The sequence below is a fragment of the Protobothrops mucrosquamatus genome, unplaced genomic scaffold (assembly GCF_001527695.2).
Source record: "Protobothrops mucrosquamatus isolate PMUCROS unplaced genomic scaffold, P.Mucros_1.0 scaffold8581, whole genome shotgun sequence".
Lineage (NCBI taxonomy): Eukaryota > Metazoa > Chordata > Lepidosauria > Squamata > Viperidae > Protobothrops > Protobothrops mucrosquamatus.
In genome coordinates this window covers 1-9,021 of record NW_015394375.1, presented here as the reverse complement: position 1 = coordinate 9,021, position 9,021 = coordinate 1, and the positions used below count along the sequence as shown (strand labels likewise).

Genomic DNA, 9,021 nt, shown 5'->3' with positions numbered 1-9,021 from the left:
CCCTCCCTGACCCAACTCGGACTCCCCCAGCCTCACTTCCGAGGCCCCCGAAGAGTCTGGGGTCCACGACTTCCCTGCCCCTCTCACCTGGGCTGGGCTGCCCCACAGAAGAACCTCGATCGCCCCATTTAAGGGAGAGGACAGCAAGAAGGGGGCACCGGCTCAACCTCTTTCGCCTCTTTTCTCCCCGCTCTTCCCCCTCGGCCTCTGGACCGCCCGGCCCTGCAGTCTCGGACCCCCGCCCTGGTTTTCGAGCACGTCAACAACACGGATTTCAAGGTGAGGAAGTGCCCCGGGAGCGTGTGCGTCACTGGCTCTGGGCCCTGGACTTCAACTCCCAGGATTCCCCAGCCAGACTGCCCTCCGAAGGTGGCCACGGATGAGAAGCGGGGGCCTGGAGGGCGGCTGGGAGCCGGTTCTGCGCCTTCGTTGTCTCCTGAGCTGGGAGGGCTGCAGGAATCCTGGAGCTGGCTCAGAGAATCCAACTGGTCACACTGGTCTGAACTGGCCTCCCTTTCCTTTTTCTCCTCCAGTTCCCGTACTGAGTCTCAGGCCTATGCAAGGGTAGAGGGAGAGCAGAGTGAGGGAGGGAAAGAAAGAAAGAAAGAAAGAAAGAGAGAGAGAGAGAGAGAGAGAGAGAGAGAAAGAAGGAAGGAAGGAAGGAAGGAAGGAAGGAAGGAAGGAAGGAAGGAAGGAAGGAAGGAAGGAGGGAGGGAGGGAGGGAGGGAGAGGAGAGGAGAGGAGAGGAGGCGGTCCTGGGCGGGAGGCCGGTGGAAGAGAGATGGGGCCCTTAGCAGACTCTTGAGTCCCCGGGGAGGGGGACACCCCAGTAGACCAAAGCAGGCCTGTGGGTGACTTCCTCTTGATCAGTGTTTCTCAACCTTGACCATTTTAAGGCATGTGGACTTCAACTCCCAGAATTCCACAGCCAGCAACGCTGGCTGTGGAATTCTGGGAGTTGAAGTCCACATGCCTTAAAATGGTCAAGGTTGAGAAACACTGCTCTCGATGATTTCTAGACCTCCAGGGTCCCTTCCAGCCCTTGGAGTCTATGGTTCCCGTTGCCCAGCATGATGAGAGCAGGGCCAGTGGGGGGGGGAAGTCCTCCAGGTTGGACCGTTGCAGGTGCAGACGTTCGCTCTTGACCCTAAAAACTTCCTAGGAACCGTCCTGAATCATCCCGGGTAGTTGGGGAGACCTTCTGGCCCACTTTTCACGCTTGCGTAGCCGAGGGGGGGGAAGAGATCTTTGCTCTTAAAAGGAACACCCTGAGCGTGGAGAAGGATTTGCTAACCGTCGCCGTCCCCCCCCCCTTTCTCCCCTTACAGCAATTGTATCAGACGCTCTCAGATTTTGATATTCGATTCTACATGTATGAAATCTTGAAGGTAAGAATCGGGCGGGCAACTCGGGGGGCAAAGTCTCCTCCCGGGGCGCAGGAGAGGCTGAGGGCTGGGGGGGGGAGTTTGCCTCTCCTCCCTGGGCAATCCAGATCCTTACCCCAGGAGTGCAAGATTGGCCCGGGGAATAGCCAGGAAGCGTGAGTTGGCCCCGTGGGGGTCTATGGCGCCCGGTCCGGCGTTCACAAAGAGGCCGGGGGCTCAGGTAAGGAGAGCAGAAGACGCCTGAAGGGCAGTGTTTCTCAACCTGGACCATTTTAAGGCATGGGGACTTCAACTCCCAGAATTCCACAGCCAGCGTTGCTGCCTGTGGAATTCCTGGGAGTTGAAGTCCCCATGCCTTAAAATGGTCCAGGTTGAGAAACACTGCCCTTAAGGTCTCCTGTTCAGTCCTTGGCAGTGCCAGCTAAGCGGTGAGGGGGTGTGGAAGAGGCTTGGAAGAGCTGCCCCCCCCCCCATGAGAGGAGATGGTAGCGGCTAACTTCACCAGCCGGCTTGGTGTGTTTGCGGCATCCGAGCTGTGTGTACAGTGGGTTTAACTGGGACACAGGGACCTGTCAGTACAAGGGCAAAAGGCGAAGCCCCGTCAGCACTGCGGTTAGTTAGGTAAGGGAATTCTAGCCCTAGAGCAGGAGGGGGGGGTGGGTGGGGGTGGGGGAGGGAACCATGGCCCCTGGGTGACTTGTGGAATTCAAGTAGCAGAATTCCTGAGCCAGCTGGGAATTCTGAGGGTGGCCGTCGTAGGAATTCTGGGAGTTGAAGTCCACAAGTCATCAAGGGGCCATGGTTCCCCCCCCCACCCTAGAGGCTCTCTTCTCTTCTCTCTTCTCTTCTCTTCTCTTTCCTCCTCTCTCCTCTCTTCTCTTCTCTTCTCTTCTCTTTCCTCCTCTCCACGCCTCTCTTCTCTCGTCTTCTCTCTTCTCTTCTCTTTCCTCTTCTCTTCTCTCATCTTCTCTCCTCTCTTCTCTTCTCTTTCCTCCTCTCCACGCCTCTCCTCTCTCTTCTCTCGTCTTCTCTCCTCTCTTCTCTTTCCTCTCCTCTCTCTTCTCTTCTCTTCTCTTCTCTTCTCTTCTCTCATCTTCTCTTCTCTCTTCTCTTCTCTTCTCTTCTCTTCTCTCTTCTCTTCTCTTCTCTTTCCTCCTCTCTCTTCTCTTCTCTTTCCTCCTCTCTCCTCTCCTCTCTTCTCTTTCCTCCTCTCCACTCCATTGATATTCCCCCCCCCCCAAAAATCTGGCTGAACGCAACTCCGGGCGACGTGCAACCAACACTTAAAAACCACCTGTTAGCTTTTTAAAAATAACCTTTGAAATATAAATAAAAGCAACATTGCAGGAGAAGAATCTCCCGTAGCTCCGTGGCATCCATCGAGGTTGCTGGGAAAGCCACACTTGGGGGGCTTTCCAGAAGGCTGGCCTGGGGGGGGGCTAAATTCGTCCTTGGGGGAGAGGGGGAGGAGGCTCCAGAGGGCAGGAGCCGCAGCAGAAAAACCGCACCGTCTGGTCAGGTGGAACTGTTTAGCAGACTGGACCCACCGCAGATTCCTCCTGCCAGAGCTGAGCAGAGGGGGGTCCCTGGGTAGATGCGGCCCCTCCGATGGCGAGTCTGGCCAGCTTGGCCTTCTCTCTGGAAGACGGGATCTTTCTGTCCCCGAGCTGTGATTGGTTCTCCTTCGGCAGGCTTGGAAGATCCCCTTGACAAGCCAGGCCAGGGATTCACTTGCCCTGTTATAGGCCAGAGTCCCCCCAACCCAGGCGTAGGCCACCTGGGCTCTTTTATGACTGGTGGACTTCAACTCCCAGAATTCCTGAGCCAGCCATGCTGAGGGGAAAGGGAGAGGTTTCCAAGCTGAGCCAGGCTGGCTGAGGAATTCTGGGAGTTGAAGTCCACCAGTCATGAAGGGAGCCATAGTTCCCCCATGCTGGCTCAGGAATTCTGGGAGTTGAAGTCCAGGAGTCATAAAAGAGCCCAGGTTGCCTACCCCTGGTCTAGGACTACCTGTATAGGCCAGGAAATAGCAGTATAATTCCCTCAGATCGACATCACTCCCATTGCAGTGGTGGACGCCAAAATTAATTCCTAAAAACATTAAAAGTTACTCGTGTTATTTTAGTCTTCTCACTTGAAATCAAGTCAGATCTTAGATTTGAAAACAAATTTAAAAAACAAATCTCAGGATTTAAAAAACAAATCTCAGAATAGGTTTCTCTATAGGTATAGTATAGGTCAGGGGTAGGCAACCTTGGCTCTTTTATGAGTGGTGGACTTCAACTCCCAGAATTCCTGAGCCAGCCACGCTGAGGGGAAAGGGAGAGGTTTCCAAGCTGAGCCATGCTGGCTCAGGAATTCTGGGAGTTGAAGTCCACCAGTCATAAAGTTGCCAAGGTTGAGGACCTCTGATTTAGGGCAGGGGTAGGCAACCATGGCTCTTTTATGACTCATGGACTTCAGCTCGCAGAATTCCTGAGCCAGCATGGAAACCTCTCCCTTTCCCCTCAGCATGGTTGGCTGGGGAATTCTGGGAGTTGAAGTCCACGAGTCATAAAGTTGCTAAGGTTGGGGGCCCCTGCTATAGAGTCCTTGGTGTTGTTTGAGCTGGGTTGCTTTCTTGCAGATGTTTCATGACCCAAACGAGTTGATCAATAATGATGTTACCTAGTTTGGTTCATGAAACATCTGCAAGAAAAACCACCCAGCTCAGAGAGCACCAGGGACCCCACAGCCCTCCCCCGACCCCCTCCTCCTCCTCCTCCTCTCCATAAACCCCACCCCTTTCTAGCACTACAGATGTTACCTAGTTTGGCTCATGAGACATCTACAGGAAAACCACCCAGCTCAGACAGCACCAGGGACCCCTCCTCTCTTTCCTCCTCTTCCATCCCCTCCCCCAATTGCTAGAGCAGGGCGAGCTTATCACCGTCCGAAGCCATGAGGTCTCTTGGTTGATGCTCCCCAGAAAGTCCCAGCGGCTCGGCCCGGCCGTTGGCCCACCTGGCAGGTCTGAAGTTGCCTCTGGGTGTCCTCTGCTGGGGCAGAGTCCAGGGGTCTCCTCCTCGACCCACTCTCTTCTCCCCCAACCCTCACAGGCTCTGGATTACTGCCACAGCATGGGGGTCATGCACCGGGACGTCAAGCCACACAACGTGATGATCGACCACGAGCATCGGAAGGTGAGGCCGCTGCCGTTGAGACCGAGGTCCAGAGCGCGGCAGGGCGGCCAGCAGGCCCTGCGGGGCAGCGGTCGGCTGTCCTGGTCAGAAGCAAGGGCCGAGAGGAGAGCGGTTCCTGGGAGAGACGGTGGCCCAAGAGTCACCCAGGGACGCCACTCCAGAGCTTCCTGAATCCTAACTCGCATCTCTGGTAGCTTAGCTGGCTTTGGCCAGCTCTGTCATGTAGTCTAGATCAGGGGTCTTCAAACTTGGCCCTTGGATGACTTGTGGACTTCAACTCCCAGAATTCCTCAGCCAGCGTGCCTGGCTGAGGAATTCTGGGAGTTGAAGTCCACGTCATCAAAGGGCCAAGTTTGAAGACCTCTGTGTTAGACCATGATGACTGGGGGATTCTGGGAGTTGAAGTCCACAGGTTCTTAAAGTGGCCTCAGTTGAACACCCTTGCATATCAGACCATGTTGGCTGAGGAATTCTGGGAGTCAAAGTCCACAGGTTGTTAAAGTGGCCACAGTTGAACACCTTTTTGTTAGACCAAGGCTCTTCAAACTTGGCCCTTTTCTGGCTTGTGGACTTCAACTCCCAGAATTCCTCAGCCAGCCATGCTTTCGGTCCATGCAGTCTAGATCAGGGCTCTTCAAACTTGGCCCTTTGATGACTTGTGGACTTCAACTCCCAGAATTCCTCAGCCAGCGTGCCTGGCTGAGGAATTCTGGGAGTTGAAGTCCATGTCATAAAAGGGCCAAGTTTGAAGACCTCTATGTTAGACCATGCTGGCTGGGGAATTCTGGGAGTTGAAGTCCACAGGTCTTAAAGTGGCCACAGTTGAACACCTTTGGGCTAGACCAGGGGTGTCAAACTCACCACGTGACGTGACGTATCATAACTTTTTTCCCATTGCCGGCAATGGGGTGGGCGCAGCTTCTGTATGATGACACCCCTGGGTTAGACCATGTTAGCTGAGGAATTCTGGGAGTTGAAGTCCACAGGTCTTAAAGTGGCCATGGTTGGAGACCCTTGATCTACAGGGATCCCTTTCTGAGGGGGGGGGGGCTTCTGGGACTTCTTTTTCCTGGAGTGATGAATCCAGGCCTTCCCAATTCAGCTCCGTGCTTCCCAGTCCTGGACCAGGCTAGCATCTGCTTCCAGATGCTGGTCTGTTGTCTCCTCTGCTCTTTGGAAACAAACAAAGACTGGCTGGAAAAATTGATTCAGTGCTCAGAAGCTTTTTCCCCCCTAATTTTTCAACTCCTTCCCCAATTCTACGGCCTGCTGCAGCTGCGCCTGATCGACTGGGGACTGGCAGAATTCTACCACCCGGGACAAGAATATAACGTCAGAGTGGCTTCCCGGTACTTCAAGGGACCGGAGCTTTTGGTGGATTACCAGGTAAGCTGGCAGCTCAGAAGGGGGGCTGCCTGGGGGGAGGAATCAGGGAGGAGCTGCAGCCGAGGTGGGGGACAGATGCAGCCTCAGCTCTGCTCGTCCACCCCCCTGCCTGCCGTTCCCAGTTGTTCCAGTCCGTCGATGGGTTGGGAAAGACCTTGAGCCACTGGGCCACCTCAGGTGCCCAAGAAGTGTTAGTACCACTTTACAAGGCCTTGATAAGGCCACACTTGGAATAACTGCATCCAGTTTTGGTTGCCACGATATAAAAAAAGATGTGGAGACTCTGGAAAGAGTGCAGAGAAGAGCAACAAAGATGATTAGGGGACTGGAGGCTAAAGCATATAAAGGACGGTTGCAGGAACTGGGGATGTCTAGTTTAAATAAGGACTGGGGGAGACATGATAGCAGCCTTCCAATATCTGAGGGGCTCTCACAGAGAATAGGAGAGAAGCAACCTGGAACTGAGGGGAAATTCCCTGATGGGGAGAAAATTAACCAGTGGAACAACTTGCCTCCAGAAGTCGTGGGTGCTCCAACACTGGAAGGTTTTAAGAACAGATTTGGACCCCCATTTGTCCGGAATGGTCTAGGCCAGGGCTAGTCAACCTGGGCTCTTTCATGACTTGTGGACTTCAACTCCCAGAATTCCTGAGCCAGCCTGGCTCAGCTTGGAAACCTCCCCCTTTCCCCTCAGCATGGCTGGCTGAGGAATTCTGGGAGTTGAAGTCCACGAATCATGAAGGGGGGCATAGTTCCCCCATGCTGGCTCAGGAATTCTGGGAGTTGAAGTCCACCAGTCATAACATTGCCTACCCCTGGTCTAGGGTCTCCTGCTTGAGCAGGGGGTTGGACTAGAAGACCACCGAGGTCCCTCCCAGCTCTCTAAATTCTTCCATGAGAAGAAGAATCCACCAGGCCCGAGTCTCTTGAAGAGAGGGAACTTTCGGCAGGAGCTTCTCTGCCAGCGGAAGGACCTTCCTTCGGGAGTCCAGGCCCTTCTTTGCATATTGGCCAGAAGGCCATCCTGGCAGGGGCTGGTGAGAGGAAACTAGGCCCCTGAGAATCCAGAGGGAGTGGAGGGGGCACCGGAGATTGCGCGGGGAGAGGGCACCACCTGAAGGTCAAGTCTCCGCTATCCTGCCTGGGCTGCTGGGGGGGGGGGTAGCCATGGGGGGTCTGCCTGCCTTGCTTCTGCCCCACGCCCCCCCCCTCACCCTGCTCTCCCTGCAGATGTACGACTACAGCCTGGACATGTGGAGCCTAGGCTGCATGCTTGCCAGCATGGTCTTCCGCAAGGAGCCCTTCTTCCACGGGCACGACAACTACGACCAGGTGAGCCCCCCCTCGGCCCCTGCCAGCCAGGACCAGCCGTGCCCCGTCTTCCCTTGCTGGCGGCTCCTGTAGGGACACCGGCCAGCTCTGCTCACCCTCCAGAGTGCCCTGCGCCCTGCTCCCGCCTTCACACTCACAGGAGACCAGAGTTGTGAGTTGTGGGGGGGGTGGGGGAGGAGGCCCCGGACAGGAGCCCTGGGGTCGCCCTCCAATGGGCACAGAAACAGGGGAGGGTCCTTGCAGAATTCTCCATCACAGGTGGGCCGTGATTGCCCCAAAAGGCAACTGGACTTCCTTGTTTTTCGTTTTTCGTTTCGCTTTGGAATCGTTTTGCTTCTCATCCAAGAACTGGAGAAGCTTCTGGGATGTGAAGCAAAATGTTTTCAAGGGAAAATGGCTTCCCTCCATCGGGCTTGGCTTGCCAGAAGGTCGCAAAAGGGGATCACCTCAACCCGGGACGCCGCAACCGTCACAGATACGAATCAGGGGCCAAGTGTTCAAATGTTGGGGATGCTGCAACCGTGGTTAAACGTGAAAAACTTTCATAGGCCGCTTTTTTCCCCCCCCCAGTGCTGTTGTAAGTTAGAACGGACACTAAGCCGGTGATTGTAAGCCAAGGAGTTACCTGTGCTGTAGAAGGCCACCTGGGGGGCCCAGGAAGAGAGCCTTTTCTTCAGGGCCCCCACCCTGCGGAACATTGGACACCCCCCCCCCCTTGAATTAGATTGGCTGATTTAACTCCACTAGCCTTAAAGACGCGGTTTTGCCCACCGGATTTTTAAATCTGGATAGGGGGTAGTTCCTGCACCGCGATTTTGTTGATAGATGTCGGTGTTCTTTTTACAGGCTTGGCTGCCGATTGTGTAGCAGGGTGTTTGTGCAATTGTACTACCCTTGCACTGTCCTTTGCTTTTTGCATTGTTTTGAATGGCCATCAGCCTCACATCAGTCGTGTGGTTGAGGCAGATTGAAATTTTATTTCTCCCCTCTTTCATTGGCGCATTGGCTATAAAACAGGGGTCTTCCAACTTGGCCCTTTGATGACTTGTGGACTTCAACTCCCAGAATTCCTCAGCCAGGATGTTTTAAGACAGGGGTCTTCCAACTTGGCCCTTTGATGACTTGTGGACTTCAACTCCCAGAATTCCTCAGCCAGGATGCTTTAAGACAGGGGTCTTCCAACTTGGCCCTTTGATGACTTGTGGATTTCAACTCCCAGGATTCCTCAGCCAGGCACGCGTGCCTGGCTGAGGAATCCTGGGAGTTGAAGTCCACAAGTCATCAAAGGGCCAAGTTGGAAGACCCCTGCTTGTGGACTTCAACTCCCAGAGCGTGCCTGGCTGAGGAATTCTGGGAGTTGAAGTCCACAAGTCATCAAAGGGCCAAGTTGGAAGACCCCTGCTATAAAACGCCCTGCTCTGTCCTTGCCGCTGCCGGGCGGTGACCCCCTTCCCACTTCTGAATCTTTCCCCAGTTGGTGCGGATCGCCAAGGTGTTGGGCACCGAGGATCTCTACGACTACATCGACAAGTATAATGTGGAACTGGACCCCCGTTTTAACGACATCCTGGGCAGGTGGGTGAGCAGAGCCCCCTCCCAGGCCCCCTCCCCTTGGGCGGGCCGTGGGCTGTCAAGGCTGTGAAGGGCAGCACTGGGAATCTTCCCCCTTTCCCTCCGGGGCAGGCATTCCCGCAAGCGATGGGAGCGCTTCGTGCACAGCGAGAATCAGCACCTGG

The 9,021-nt window shown here is 54.9% G+C and overlaps 1 protein-coding gene across 1 annotated transcript in view; it reads left to right on the top strand.

Annotated features, from left to right (window-relative positions):
• Positions 1-9,017, top strand: part of LOC107300816 (casein kinase II subunit alpha) — a gene marked incomplete at its 3' end in the record, with an annotated part of 14,981 nt that extends 5,964 nt beyond the window's left edge. Inside the window, exons 4-10 of the mRNA XM_015830104.1 lie at positions 229-279; positions 1,329-1,388; positions 4,484-4,567; positions 5,843-5,953; positions 7,184-7,285; positions 8,760-8,860; positions 8,969-9,017. Of these exons, the coding sequence (XP_015685590.1) occupies positions 229-279; positions 1,329-1,388; positions 4,484-4,567; positions 5,843-5,953; positions 7,184-7,285; positions 8,760-8,860; positions 8,969-9,017 (558 nt within the window). The remainder of the gene's footprint in view (positions 1-228; positions 280-1,328; positions 1,389-4,483; positions 4,568-5,842; positions 5,954-7,183; positions 7,286-8,759; positions 8,861-8,968) is intronic.
• Between the last annotated feature and the right edge of the window lie 4 nt (positions 9,018-9,021).